At 35.8% G+C, this 15,441-nt stretch overlaps 1 protein-coding gene across 2 annotated transcripts in view; it reads right to left on the bottom strand.

The window, feature by feature from the left end:
* Positions 1–15,441, bottom strand: part of MYO16 (myosin XVI) — a 374,412-nt gene that overhangs the window by 122,439 nt on the left and 236,532 nt on the right. For both annotated transcript variants that reach the window (XM_032185978.1, XM_032185970.1), the window contains exons 17-19: positions 5,094–5,205; positions 1,202–1,319; positions 371–442 (exon numbers count right to left, since the gene is read on the bottom strand). In XM_032185978.1, the coding sequence (XP_032041869.1) occupies positions 371–442; positions 1,202–1,319; positions 5,094–5,205 (302 nt within the window). The remainder of the gene's footprint in view (positions 1–370; positions 443–1,201; positions 1,320–5,093; positions 5,206–15,441) is intronic.

The raw sequence follows: 15,441 nt of genomic DNA, 5'->3' as shown, positions 1-15,441 counted from the left end.
CTAGCATTTTACTGAAGAGAACTTCTTCAAAACTAGTGTTTTTAGGGACACTCCTGTTGACTCTAGTTCTTAGTATTAACAACTAATCTGTCATCTTGACATACTTGTAAGATTAATAAAGCTAGGAGTCCACAGTGTCAGACTGTAAAGCTCCTTTGCTCCATGTTATAAAGACAGTTCTAATTCAGTGGTCTGATCTGACATATTGCATGGTGGATAATCCTACATATTCCTCAGAGAGAGGAATTTATTTTTCATGAGACCATGAAAAATAAAGAACAAAAATTATCTGCTTTTAAAATTCTCAAATCAGAAGGATCAAAATGACATTAGGTCTTATCTATGAGAATGTAAGCTTGGAAAAGATTACCTTTAAAATACTGAACATCAGTTGTTAAGGCTGAAGCAAGCTCATCTGGTGAAACCTGCAGCATCCCTGCCACTGAAACAAAAAGAGAATTTAAAGAAAGAATTTAAAGAATTTGTGCTGAACTGCGTATTTCATTTTTATAATAGATTTTCTTATGTAGATGTTATTTTTTGAACAGTGAAAGAACCCACACATTAAAGAAAAGAGCGCTGTCACAGGAGTAATCAGAATTAATGAACATATAAAAATGGATTACTATAATCAGCACTTTGTGAAGTTGGAGTGTATCTGGATATTACATTACAGCTCTCTTTCCTCTTTAAAGATTACTCAGGACTTTCCACAGTGCTTGGCAGACTTTCTCTCCTATTACAGTTAAGGTATGCTATTTATTGACAATCTGTATCCATAAGCCACTTTGAGGAGATTTATTAGTGACCAACAGGGCAAACTTCAAAGCATGAAAGCATGAGACCTTCTTAAGACACAGATTTTGAAAGGAATTTGATTCAATGCAAATTGTTCAGCTGTTGACGAGCAGCACAAGAGTGTTTTAAAAGAGGGCTGCACAAAGTGCACTGTACAACTTCTTTTGGCAAACAACACCATTAAATCTGACATTGAATTGGATAATTCGCAATCCTAGCATTTTATTTAGTCTCATAAAAATCTGGAGTTTATAAAACATCCAAGTTGATTGGGTGCTTGTCTTCCCACAGCTCCAGAAGCTGGCTGTCTCCCTGGAGCTGGGTTTCCATCTGTCGGTGGCTTGGCGCAACCTTCCCGATGCAGGGCCAAGCAGGCAGTGCCGGCAGGTCGTGTCCCACTGACCTTGCTCCAGCAGCTGCAGGTCCGACACGAGGGCTGTCTCGGCATCTGTCAGAGCCGTAAAACGAATGTCTCCAAGATGCAGAATTGCTGAGAGAATCACAAACAGGTTCTCCACCTCCTGCATGTGTTTCACGCACAATTAAAGACAAAGAAGAGATCTGTTGGGCACACTGGTGAAAGGCAATGCTCTATTGAAATGCACATTCTAGTAGTTTATATCCTTGCCACTTGCTAAATTAAAAAGTATTCATGAGATAACTATTAACAGTAACTTTTGGATTTACAAATCAAACTGGAATCCATATAGGACTTAAAACAATATTACCTTTTTAACTTTTGTTTTAATATAAATCACATTAACTACTGAGTTTAGAAACATTTTTACAGTGTGTGTAAAAACACTGAGATATCTTTACTGGATGAATTATTTCTGCAAAAAATAAACATATCTTCTCCACAGAGAATTTCCGTTAAGACAAATTCTCTATCTGGGAATAGCAAGGTCTGTTTTTTCCTCAGCCAACTGCATTCACAAGCAAAGCATCTAGCTTTAAATTACAGCAGGTTCTTGGTTTCTAGCACAGCTTTTCTTACCAGGATTGCAGAAAGAAAAGATTGGAAGGAAACAAAAGCAACCCCCTTGCTCACACACTTACCCCCCACGATTGCATGCTATCTTCAGATGTCTCTAATGTTCTGAAATAGAACATTATGTTTAAGGGCTATTTTTTCCTGGCCTCATTATTACCACACCAAGAAGAAAGCAAATGTTTTTGTTTCTTTGCTTCTTTTAATGTTTTTAAATTCAAGCAAGTAATTAAAAAATAAAATAAAATAAAAAGATCTAAGACACGGAAAATGAGTGTTCTTCAATGTTTTTTAAAGTCGGTTATATAACAATGGTGTTCCTTTAAAATTATAAAACAGGAAATCTGATATCCACCATATCATTGCATGGCATTATGTATAGCAAATTTACTTGAAATATTTTTTTTTTAATATTATATTTAGAGCCTGATTCTACTGAAACAGTAGAACTGACAGCAAGTCCCACTTACTGGAATTTGCAGGGTAAGATTAAAAAATACACTGCAAATGAAATATTTTGACAGTACATTCCCTTTACTCTCTGGTGTCTGCAATTAATTCTGAGCACATTAAAACTAAGCTTGGAGAACTTTTCATTTGTTTTCAGAAGCTACAGGTTAAAAAAAAAATATATTTTTTTAAAAGTATTTCTGTGAAACAGACTACAGGGTCTGATAGTTTGATTCCTGAAATTATACTTTAAGACAAGAACTTCAATCTCATACCATGTGAGATAGACGTACATAGGGCAACAGGATATTTTTCTGTTTCACAATCACAAAGTTGGAGATTAAAAAAGATATCAAAACAAGATATCAAAACAACCCAATACGTTGTTGCCCCTTTTTACAGGCAAACTTTGAATAAGATAGCTCTTACCACAGATGAGTTGCCACACTAATCTGGCATTCACACTAGGGTGATACACCCTGCTTCTTGCTCTTAGGCAAGATCGAATGCCATATTAGTAAAGCATAGTTCTTGCTTGTTAGCTTATTCAGAACTGGTTTGGGGATGACTGTACTGCACTGACTTGCAGGAGGGGGAAAATAGCTGTTTATTTTGGTGGTTTTGGTAAGGCATCAGGTTTAGTTCAGGTTCCAGAGTCTCAAACACATTTGCATTGTGTTCTAAGATGCATGTTTCCTCAACTTTAAGACAAGTTTTTTGTAGACATTAAGGTACTTTGTAGGATTCCATTAAAGACTGTTTAAGAATATTTATGCTGTTCTTCAAAAAGATAATCTATTACTGAATGTGACTAGACAGTAAAGGAGTAATACACACAAACCTCTCCATGTATCTCAGAAGTAATGGGTAGTAATTTCAGGAGACATGTTTTACCTACATTATCTCTTTCTAATATCCAGCACAGGAAATCAGCCTGCAGTACTCTGGTACTCCACAGATATCTAGTTCACTAAATGATTATTCTGATGCTACTTGGATATAGAGGAGTCTTGAAGCTTGTTTATGCTTCTGAGATGCAACATACCTTCCTTTCAAGAACTCTAGAGGGTAGTGAGGCACTGGCACAGATTGCCCAGAGAAGCTGTGGATGCCCCATCCCTGGGGGTCTTCAAGGCCAGGTTAGATGGGGCTTGGAGCAACCTGGTCTGGTGGGAGATGTCCCTGCCCATGGCAGGGGGGTTGGGACTTGGTGATCTTTAAGGTCACTTCCAACCCAAGCCATTCTATGATTCTATGAACTCAAAGTGAAGTGAAGTGATGGATCCCAGATACTCCATTTTTCTTGTACAATTTTCTCAGACTGTTTCTGCAGGCTTCCAAATGTGATTTATTCTGCATTCTACTGTTTAATTATGAGCCAATGCCTTTCATCAATGGAACAGGAAGATTAATCAAAGTACTAGAGATGAGCTATCATCTGTGAACGCTGAACTAAATGCTGGGTTATTGGAAAAGCATGGAACTTCTGCTACTCAATACTACAGGTGCAGAGCTTGAGACGTAGAAGTAAAGAATAATTCTGTTAAATATGGACATATGCGTTCCACTTCATACATAGCCACATGAATATTCATGAAAAGAAAAAGAAAAGAAAAGAAAAGAAAAGAAAAGAAAAGAAAAGAAAAGAAAAGAAAAGAAAAGAAAAGAAAAGAAAAGAAAAGAAAAGAAAAGAAAAGAAAAGAAAAAGAAAAGAAAGAAAAACAAAAAACCACCACCATTGTTTCTTTATATTAAAAGGTGGCAGAGGTTACCAAAGAACATTTGTTACTACCTTAACCAGGGAATACAAATAACTATACGATGCACAATCACTGCAGAAGTTACTCTACCTCACACCTCAATAACAACTTCAGCACAGGGTCACAATTTTTTTGCTGACGATCCTTTTTTATTACAAGCTTTGCCCATCTGTCATCTCTTATGATAATCTAGCATACTGTCACATAAACTTTTCCCCAGCTTTTTTCTTATGGTGCTAAGTATCATGTAGGGGTGAAGAAAAGATTTTACTTTTTTCTGAAATTACTGTTGCTTACATATTTGTTTTGTAGAAGTGTCCCAGCTATAGTGTGCTAGATAGCATATATATATATATATATATATATATATATATATATATATATATAAAATATGCAGAGTCTGTTAAATATTCTAGTATCTTGAAGGGAATTACACAGTTTACATAAGCTCTTATACTCAGCCCTCCATTTCTTCTGATTCCCCTCACACCTCTGTCCTCCAGAACCTTTTCTTGATGGATTTTCCGAATTATCTTCTTCATTAACATTTTAGGATTGATGACAGACATCAGACCTATCTTCTTGTTGCTTTCTGGGGGTTAAGTCAACTCTTTCAAGTTACCCTGCTCTAATTTTATTTGATAAATATATATTTATTTCTTTTCAGGTGTTGCTAGCAAAGGCATTTGGAATGTGTGTTTCACAAAATTAAAAGGGACAGGAAGATAATCAGGAAGGGGAAAAATTCCTGTGGGTTTTATGAGGTTTCTGTCATATGGGATTTGATTGTTTCTTTTTATCTATGCAATTTAATTGTTCAGAGCATTATACCTTGAAGCTGTTTTGTGAATCTTTAAGAATGAAAAAGATTTACATTGTTGGTGCTGTGTCTAATTAAAAGTGATTACAGTAATTTCCCTGGAGTGAACTAGTACTGTAAATTGTTTCAAGGTCCTTACCAACAGAAAAAAAATGGAAGACAGAAAGATGCTTCTTTCCCCCACAAAAGGTTATCAGTGACAGTTCCTTACAACCTGCTTTCAACTAAGTAACACTGATTTTAGCTGTAAATAACATAAATTTGTGTAACTTACCAGGCTATTGAATCCCATAGCACCTAGAGCTTGTCTTAACCCAGCTAATTTCTCCCTGTTTTGAGGGTTGGCTGTTAACGTCGTCTCTTCTAGCACATTCTGGTTTAGATACCTGCATAGAAGAAAACTGGCATATTTAGTATTTCAATGCTGGTGCAAAATCAAGTTGTTGAGGTTAAAAGACAACTTTTCTCCTCTAATCAGAGATTTATCACATATTTCTCAAACTTCAGAGGGAACAGTACTTGTGACAGAATGCTCCTCACTTCTTTCCTTAATTTCTTGCTTAATTTCACATTCCTTGAATGCCGATATTAAATCACAGACTACACTTGTGAAACTTCCATGTATATAGACAAAATGCAATGAGTAAATGGACAAAAATTCACATTTCTTAGCCAAGTGAGATTGCTTCACTTTTGTGTTCAGATTTTTTCCCTTTTTTATCTCAGAAAGAAAGTCTTAAAAAAGAAATCATTGTGCCTCCCCCAGCTCTCAACTTTAGCCCTATTTGTAAACTAAAACTTCAGATTTAATTTATACTGCTGAGATTTTTGCCATTCTTGCACTACCAGAGATTCCCCTTCAGAAAAAAAAAAAAATTAAAAAAAAATAATTGAGGAGACTCTTGATAACTCTGGCTTATTCAAACTGCCCTCCTGATGGCTAGGGTAGGGATCAGCTGTTATCTGCCTGATCGCATGATGATCATTCACTCCCCTAGCAGCTGAATGGGGTGACAGGTATACTTAGCCTCTCTTAGAATAAAGTAGTACCTGAGTACATAGAGTAGTAAGTGTACAACCCTTATGCTGCACACTGTGAAGCAAAAATTATTTCTAAATCCTTCCCAAAAATAACGATTTGAAGAGACAAACAGGAACATCTAGTGCAGCAGCTAACTCATGGAGAGGAGGGAGGAAACAGATGGATGGATGGAGGGACAAACAAACAATTTAAACAAAACAGAATTTAAACAAAAAAAGAATAATCAAATAGTATAGTACAAAAGACTAGGGAAAAGAACAGCAATCTAACCTTTACAACAATCCATTGACCCTCTTGTAATATATCTATGGGCCAGATTTTTAAAAGTATTCTAGTAACTTCATATAGTCAAAATCACCAAGAATGCACTGACTGAATAAAAGATCTGATTTTTAATTATGTCATGCTGACATGAAAAAGTCATAAAAAAAAAAAAAAAGTTTTATTTTATCTTCACTTGATCTCTCACATAAAGATTGGAAAGTACGGTTTTAATTTCTGACAATTCATGTTCACAATCCTATTCTAATTGAACTGTGAAGGACACCGCTCCAAAATAAAAATGTTATCATTGCGAGTTTGGCAAAGTTCTTGTAAAGGTGGTAGCTCTTATAAAGGTCATCTTTTTTGTGATGTAGCTTTTAGAAACAGGTGAAGGAATAATTTAATATTTACACTTTTCTAGCCAATAGTGAGGTTTACAAGATATACAGGATGAAAGGTACTGTGCATTTTTAGTAGATTAATACTGGATTTACCAGCGTGGAGTTAGTTTGGATTGATATTGTTATAAGTTACCTCAGCAGGTGGTCAGAGAAAGAATGATGGGAAAAACGTGTGCCTGGGTACATAAGCAGTTTTTGCACCCACAGGAGAACTCAGCTAGCAGATATTTCAAGTACAAACAAGCCTCACATCACAGTGGCTAAAGCCTGTGAATTAACACAACCTTTAAGAACATGGTGCTGTGATCATCACTGCCCTAGCCCTGTACCGTTTCCTTGACTCTACTAAAAACATGACATTTTTTCCAAAAATGGTAAATACAGATTGCACATCCGTCAAACTAGCGGGAGCAGATGATAGAGAGTGCGTGCCACATTTATGTTGTTGGTTTTTTGTTGTTTGTTTGTTTGTTTTCTCACATTGTCTGTATGTTTCAAAGGAGGCTAGAATAAACCTGACACTGAACCTGGCACAGAACACACTGGCATAAAGGTTAATCCAGCAGAAGATTTTCCACAGTTCTGAACTGCTGTGTGAGCTTATACCAGCTGAGTGCTGTGCATCATCTGTCTGTGTCATTTTCGATCCATAATTAAGAGATTTACAGCAGCATCTATTCTGCTGTCAAAACATCCTAATGTTGAATGGCTGGAGGAGTTGGAAGCTTATGGCCATTCTTTCAAAAAAGGCTCCTCACTGGTGTTCTCTCTGAAGAACCCTTTGTCTCTTTCTGTGTACTGAGCAGGAAATACATTTCCCTGTCCTTGTCAAGAGAATATTGTATACCTTTCTTATTTAAGCAACCCCATGTAATTAGCTCAGTTTAGCTTAGCTAAAGTGCTGGTGGATATCATTGCAGCAAAAAAGTGTGTGAACACTACCAAATCATCGCAACACAGGCAGCAGCATAGCAAAAGTGACCCAGAATGTTCACTCCCTTGGAGGAACAAGCTGAGTTGTGATACGAACCAACATGTGGCAGTTTTTGCCTTCAGCATGAACGTTTCTTGCTGATACAGAAGGGGGGCAAACTGGGTACCCGCCAAACCAGACGCCTGTGGCTCCAACAACCCAGCAATAAACTGCAGCATCTGCCAGGACATGCCTGTTGGAAGACAATCTGACTTTCCCAGCATAAATCTCCCGAAGTTTTAATCAGCAGATGTGCTGGTGCACTCAGAAAGGGACGTGGTTGGACTTTTTGTAAGGTGCACTTGAATTTAGAAACAATTTCTCCAGTCTAAAAACAATTAAGTCCTTTCATAGCATGTCATGAGGCCCACTAATTTTCCAAACTATTTAAGGACTAATAAAAGATGAACATTGCTTTAAAGATATGGACATTGAATTGTCATATGCTTATAGTATAAAGTATATGCTTACTAAGTGTGGATTAATTGTGTAGAGTACTTAGAAATGTTCACAGATATCATACAACTCCCCAGAAATTCATAAAATGTACAGCGTAGCAGAGCTACACCTCTTCTCACCTTCAAGCCCCAAAGGAAAGGAAAAACAATTTTAAAGGCTTGAGACAACTTTAGTACTACTAATAGTACTACCATCTATTGATATGTAAAAACGAGAGTTCAAAAACAATTTTAAATTGTTACCTCTCCTCCAAAACAAGGAAAGGGAAAAGAGATGTCTCATGGTGTTAAGTCCTAATACTAATGAAATAGTCTTTTACTGCAGACACATCATTATTCCATAAATTGTAAATATTTTCTTAAATCTGTATAGCTTTTCTCTCATTTATAGAGAATTTTTGTCTTTTGACATTCAAGTGGTCTGGATAGAATTGCATTGTTACTGATGAACAGGGATTAAATTTCCATTGTGAACCTACCATGTAACTTTGGGTTATTACTTTTACTTACATATTTGTTATTGTAAGTTATGGTGCTATAGCCATCATATTAATGAAATTTTATGCTGTTACTAGATTGTGTGCAATGTTCCTGTAAGTTTCCAGCCAGGTAGTCTGTGATCAGATGCAAACCAGAGCTGGTGAATCCTAAATTCTTTGTTACTGAAAAATTGAGGAACAGAGGTGCTACTGCTATACAAGCCAGAGGTGACATTCCATAATGCCCAGCGCATGTAGGCTGCACACGTTGTGGTCTTACTGATTGTTGTTTTTTTTTTTTATTAGCCTTGATATAAAACTGCTTATCTCTGAGTGTGAATTCATTCTGCAAATGCACATTCACATCTTTACAGTAGCCTTAGAAAAAGTTTCTCAGATTTTGGCTGAAGCTGAGCCTTGTAGTGGAAGGTAGCTGCTCAGGCAAGTGATGTTTATATCTCTGGTAGAAGTAATGAACTAACCTGCCTATGCAGTTCTAATAATTAACTCCTTTCCACTGACTGTCTACCATCTGTTTAAATGCTACCATGTCAACATTTGCACTGGACTAGTACTCTTGACAGACAGCTTATCAGCAGGCAAAAAAGTTTTATGCACATGTGATCAGCAACTGTTTATTTCAAATCAGAAGAAAGTCACTGATCCACGAAATGGGGTTATTTTAAGAAGATAAACTAATCAATAATTGTAGAGAACAGTCACTATGAATAAAACAATGCTGCAAAAGACATAATTACTCAAAAAGAATAAAGGAGGCTATCTACACAGATTTTCTTTCTGATTTTTCTTCTAACAGTTCTAATTTACAGCATTGTAACATTCTCATCCATTCCAGCCTCCCAAAGGAGGAAAAAAAAAAAAAAAAAGACTGTTTAGAAGAAAAAAAAAAAATCAATGATAGCATTTTTTCTGTATACATATTATCATAGTTTATAATTTCTCAACCACCATTGGAATGAGATAGATCAAATTTTCAGGTAGGGGTGCCAAAGAATGTGAAGTGCTTAGTGTGACATTAAACTCTTTTTGTATTAACTGCCCCCAAAAGTTAACAATTATTGTTTACCTTATCATTCTCATTAGAATTGTTACAAGCCATCATCAATGGTACTAATTTCGCACATTTATACTTCTCTGCCAAAAACTCAGCAAAGCGATATTTGATTTGGATTAAACTTAAATTGATTTATTTTCTTTTGAACTGCAACCCAATAGCATTTAGTATCAAATGTATCAAATGAAGTAATCTGCCTCATTCAACACAAACAAAACAAGTCATTTCATTTCCTTACATAAAAAGCAAAGGCAATCAAAAGTAGGACTCACAAAATTTTTACAAAAGGTGAAAGTGTATTTTTATTCTCAGTCTTTCCTATCAGAATGTTATGCTTTTATAAAATCTGTGAAGAGATAAAATAAAATAAAATAAAATAAAATAAAATAAAATAAAATAAAATAAAATAAAATAAAATAAAATAAAATAAAATAAAATAAAATAAAATAAAATAAAATAAAATAAAATAAAATAAAATAAAATTTGCTAATTAGAGAATTTATTTCAGAAGAGGCTACTCATTTTTTTGGTTACTGTCACAACCAGTAGGAAAGTCAGCACAATCCACAGGAAAGATAAGGAACTTGCTTCCCCACTCAGTGTGTCAGGCAGTCCATTTCAAAGTGAGTTCAAAGCATTTAGAGCATGTGGAGATACTGAACCTTCATGTCTCAAATCCCAGGTAAGTTCTGCAACTTTCTGCTTTCCTTGTGGTGAGCCAGAATAGCTTAGCACAGTCAAGAACACCACAGCCTTTCAAAAATAAGCTTTTCTTGACTTTTGTAAATTTAGTCAAAGCAAAGGCAGCAAAAGCAAAGCAAAAAAAAACAACCATGGATTGGCCATGGATTTACTGTCCAATGTTGAAAAGCTGGTCACATTTTAATCAGAATTTGATGCATCTATCAGCTATAGTCATTGTATCTACAGACCACGGTTATCATGGTCTCTCAAGGGAAGTCTGAACTGTTTGATGTACATCACATGTCACATAGGGAATTTTTCTGATCTCCAGAAAAAAAAAGGTTGACGACTGATATTTTGCCCTGACCAACTGTTTAGACAACTACCGTCATAAAGCACTTCAGGCAGTATTGTTTATTCTTGTTAGCTGAGAAGAAAAAACTTAGTCCCCATGACTGATCACAAAGTCAAATGTTATCACAGGGACCCTATGGTAGTAAACCTTCCTGAGGTTTGTTACAAACTTTGATATTTCACTAATAGAACAAGTAACGCATTAGCAAAACACTATCCCGACACCTAACCACTCTGCATTTGTAGAATCCAACACTGGAAATATTTTTCTCTAAGAACACACACTTATGTCATGTGTATAAATATACATTAATGCTGTTTATCATACAAAAATATACAGTTTTTTATAGTGGTTCAACTCATATCTGACAGTGAAGCTGTCTGAAAGAGATTAGCAGGCAGCCTCTGCTTGATCAGAAATTCCCTTTTGTCAGGACAGTTAAAGTTGGGTTCCAATTAGGGGAGAAGAGGAAGCCTGTTTTGCCAGATGGACATTTCTTTTCAGAAGGCTTTTCTGAAGTAAATACATTCTGTCATGAATAATTAAGAGAATTCTTGGCGGGATTATATCATTAAGTGGTTCTAAATCACTATAAAATTTTTGGTTAAAGCACTATGATGAAAGAAAAGGATTTTTTTTTTTTTAGGTTAACATCCAGCTGCTTGCTACTTGATTCCTTTCCTGACAGAGGCTGAGTACTGTCTCATCTGAATTTTGTCATAGAGCTTGCAGGCTTGATACAAGGGAAACATAACACAAAGATTAGTTGTTAGTCTTGAAACTTTACGGTATTTGAATTTAAGTCAGTTGCTGACTGTAAGTCAGCCCAATAAATGTTTGTGGTAATTAAGGATTTCACATATCACAGTTAAAGTCTTCAGTAGAAAAGCTCAGGAACCTCCTGAAGCCCCTGACAAGATCAGTTATCTTATGAAACATATTGAACTGATTTCTCACTTATGTATTTTTGAACCTGATGGAAACAGTCCTTTTCACCCCAGAAGAGTGAGAGACCAAGAACAGGTAGAGTCTTGAACAGTTGGAGACATTATCTTGACCTTTGAACAGCTCCTCAAACACAAAAATCAACCTACCTGGCTCTTACAGTTTTCTTATCACAACTAAAATATCTGATGACAAATCAGTTTTATTTAGAAATTTACATTGTTTAAAAACCAATGATGGTGTTCTAAACTCAGGACAATCTGAAGTGTCAGAACCCTACCCAAGTATGTATTTGTGTACTGCAATACCCCTGCTTATCTCAGCAACTCTTTCCACTAGTTTATCTGTTAACCCCAGAAAATGTCTGATATAACACTGCCTCAAAAAGTAGTTGTTAAAATAGCACAGCCTTATTATTTTATGAAAAGGAAAATGTCTTCTCACCTTGGAAATAAATATTTGTACAATTTCTAAATAGTCCTTTCTAAAGCGAGATAATAAAGTTTAAGAAAAACTAATATTCACAGTTTACCAACAGAAAAAAAATAAATATATATATATATATATCCAGACATTTTCATCACTTTCTTTGGACTGAAACTGACAGAAGACCACTTCTGGATTTTTTTTTAATCTTTGAAATAGCTGGGGGTGGGGAGGTAGGGTGGTGGCAGAGGACAAAATTCTGGAATTTAGAAATACATATCCCATTTGAGCTGTGTCAGTAATTGTCAAGATTTGTGCTGTGACTTGCAACAAGATCTCCATGCTAATTCTACTAAGTTTGATTTTGTATCTAGATTATAAAAGGCTTATATCTTCCGCACAGAATTGTTTATTCATAATTCTAGCAGGATGACTAAAAATAATATTTTCTCACATAAAAACAGTAAGGGAAGATAAGATTTTAATTTTGGAAAATTTTACTGGGCTTCCAGGTAAACGTGTATACTAAATGAGCTCAATCTAACTTCATTTAGATATTAGTATTTACATTGTATGAACTGGGAAAAAGATAGGGCTGAAGCAGTCACCATGGAAACTTTTCTTATTCCAGACATCACGCTGAGGCTGAAGAGGCAAGTTTCAAGATTTGGGAATAATAAAATCATCTTCCTGGTAAGAACCAGGAACATGAATGAGAACACAGCTAAACTGTCCTGGCATTAGTGTACGAATCAGTAAGTCTTCTCTTCCTTTTGTGTAGCCGTTGTAATAGATTTTCAAAGAACCTGTCTGTTTGCACAGCAGATCCTGTCTAGATACAAAGAGTTGGATCCGATCTCTGGAGGCCCCTTTCAAACCAAGGGTAAAGGAAAACAATATTTTTCTCTGTTTATGTTCCTTTAGCTGGTGGAAAAAAAAAAAAAAAAAAAAAAAAAAAAGAGAGAGAGAGAGAGAGAGAGAGAATGAAAGAATAAAGGCCTGAGAAGAGTGGAATGTCATAATCTGCTCTTTTGTGAGATATCAGGGTATCTGGTTCCTGTGAGCAATTACGACATTTGTACTGTGCTTTCTTCTTCCAAACCATTTGACTATGTGTCAGTTCTCTGCTACTGGTATTTCTCTACTTTTCTTAGCTAACCCCAGAGAAAAAGAATAGTATCAACTCTTATCCTAGCACAACTGACCCCACTCTGCAGTATATTTACTTTGGTAAAAGGAGTCCAGGATCAGTGTGTAAATAATTTTCACCTGCAAGCAGCTAAGAATAAATATTTAACATAAACAAATAGTTAACTAAATACAGGACTCTGTATCAATACTTACTTGTGCAATACAGGCCACTGCAGATGATGTCATGAATCAGAAATGAATCCTGGATTTTGTCTAAAAATTCCTCATTTCTTTCATAAAAATGACTTACAAATAAAACTAATGTTTACTTAATTCAAAATAGCTATTAAAACTGTGATTCTGTTACTTTGTATTTACTTATTTATACAAGTCAGCTCATCTCCACTTTCCTGTTCAATGTGATGCTGTAACCATGTGGAAACCTGTCATGCAGCTGTTCTCCAAACCCTTTTGTGCTGTCCAGTTAAAGAAATGCAGAACACAAAAATGAAGTAAGACTGTTTCAATTTATCATCCTCATCCTCGATATGATTTCCTGCATACCTCTACCACCACACAGAGCTATCCAAATTCTTTGTAATTGTGCTGACAGGCAGCAAGAAGAATTGGCTTGCCACTTGCTTTGCATGATCTGGTTGACAAGTCTCAGCTTTATAGGTATCTCGTAGGCAGGCAACACTTTACAGGCAACACTGTGTTTATATCCTGGAGGAGAACACATCACTTAGACCAAATGGATTCAAATATGCCTATTTGAAGTATTCATATGCTTCTGGTGTTGTAAAGGCTTTTATTACAGTTTGACCTTAATTAAAATGTGTCATTTAAAAATGCACAAGTATCCTTTCTGTGTTAGCTTCTATAAAATATTGCATCAGTTGTTCTAAAAGCACAGATGATACACATCATGAAATCACATTTAGTGTTTACAGGCCACTGGAATAACAAGAAGGAAGCAAAGGTTTTTTTTTCTTGCCAGTTTTACATGTACTATGAAGTAGGAAAATTTATCGCACTACTGCTTATTGTCCCAATTCAATGAAACATTTATGTGTAACTAGTTTCAAACCTGTGCTTCATCCCACTGATTCTACTTGAATAGTAGCATAATAAATGTTAATATGAAGTAGAATCAGAAGTTATAGCTTGGCACCCTACTTTGCACTCTGATTCATTATAAAGGGGGGAAAAAACAGATGAAGTGTTTAAGATACAGAGCAGGTGATAAGTGCTGGAGTACTGGAGACCTAGTCCTCAAGCTGCCCTAAGCATTACCTATATAATTTTCAGGCATATCCGCACGCCATAGATTTATTTCTACACAGTGCAATGCAGTATCACAGAAGTATTCCTGAACTATACCTATATGACCTAGGCGTAGTAGAGGAAAGCACAGTAAGTGAGACTAACTATCTCAAAGGGACTACTGGCCCTATAGTAACTATAGCACATTTTGCTCAGCATCATTTGAGGTGTCTCTGCTACACTCCAAAATGAGCCACAAAGACTTATCTTTTAACTTTACCTATCTTTAGATAATATGCCTAAAACAAAGACAGTGTTAATTGGACTTTTCTTATTACAAAGTCTTAAATCTTCATTAATTGATGCTTTGTCGCTAGAAAATTCTCAAGAGGGTCAACGTCATAGGAGGGTAAAACAGTATTTCATAATCAGGTTCCAGCTCTAACACAATCAATATGCATGTTGTGGGTGTCATTTAATGTGACATTGTATTAAGAAGCATGGATTAACAAACTAAATCCCTTCCTTCCCCTTATTAGTGCTGCCCAATGAACCATGTACCTGCACAATCATGTGAAAAGCGTGTGGTTTTTGCCTGTGCAGTCTGCATCCCTCCTTCCCATCCAGCTCAGGGTAGCAACGCTGATTAAGCACAGTGATCATCACCAAAAATTCAACATTGCCAGCTCAGTTAATTTTTACTTTAACCTAAGCAGAAATTGCAGTTGCTCACATGTATTTTAGTTCCAGATGAAATGTTACCCGTTATACTATCAGCTTTCTAAAAACTAGGTCAGTTTACTGTCCTCACTTTAAACATTTGTGAAGTCTTTCTCTGAAATGCACCATATTTTCCTACAAAGTTCGCTGTCCCCTGCTGCATCCCAAGTTTTAATTTAGGTATAACTAAACACTGAACTTAAGGACTGTTTTACCAGACTGAGAGTGAAGGAGTTCATAGCCTTACATATGTTTTCAGATATATTTTTTTTTCAAAAGTGCTGGGACAAAGAGTATTGAGTGTATAAACATTAGCTTTCAAAAATAAATGCCAATAAACTGGCCTACATTTTCAAAGTCGCAGAATAAGAAATTACAACCAACATTTTTACTTCTTTAGATC

This window comes from Aythya fuligula, chromosome 1 (genome assembly GCF_009819795.1).
Source record: "Aythya fuligula isolate bAytFul2 chromosome 1, bAytFul2.pri, whole genome shotgun sequence".
Taxonomy (NCBI): Eukaryota; Metazoa; Chordata; class Aves; order Anseriformes; family Anatidae; genus Aythya; species Aythya fuligula.
Note: the sequence above shows the minus strand (reverse complement) of the source record. Positions and strands in the feature narration are given on the sequence as shown.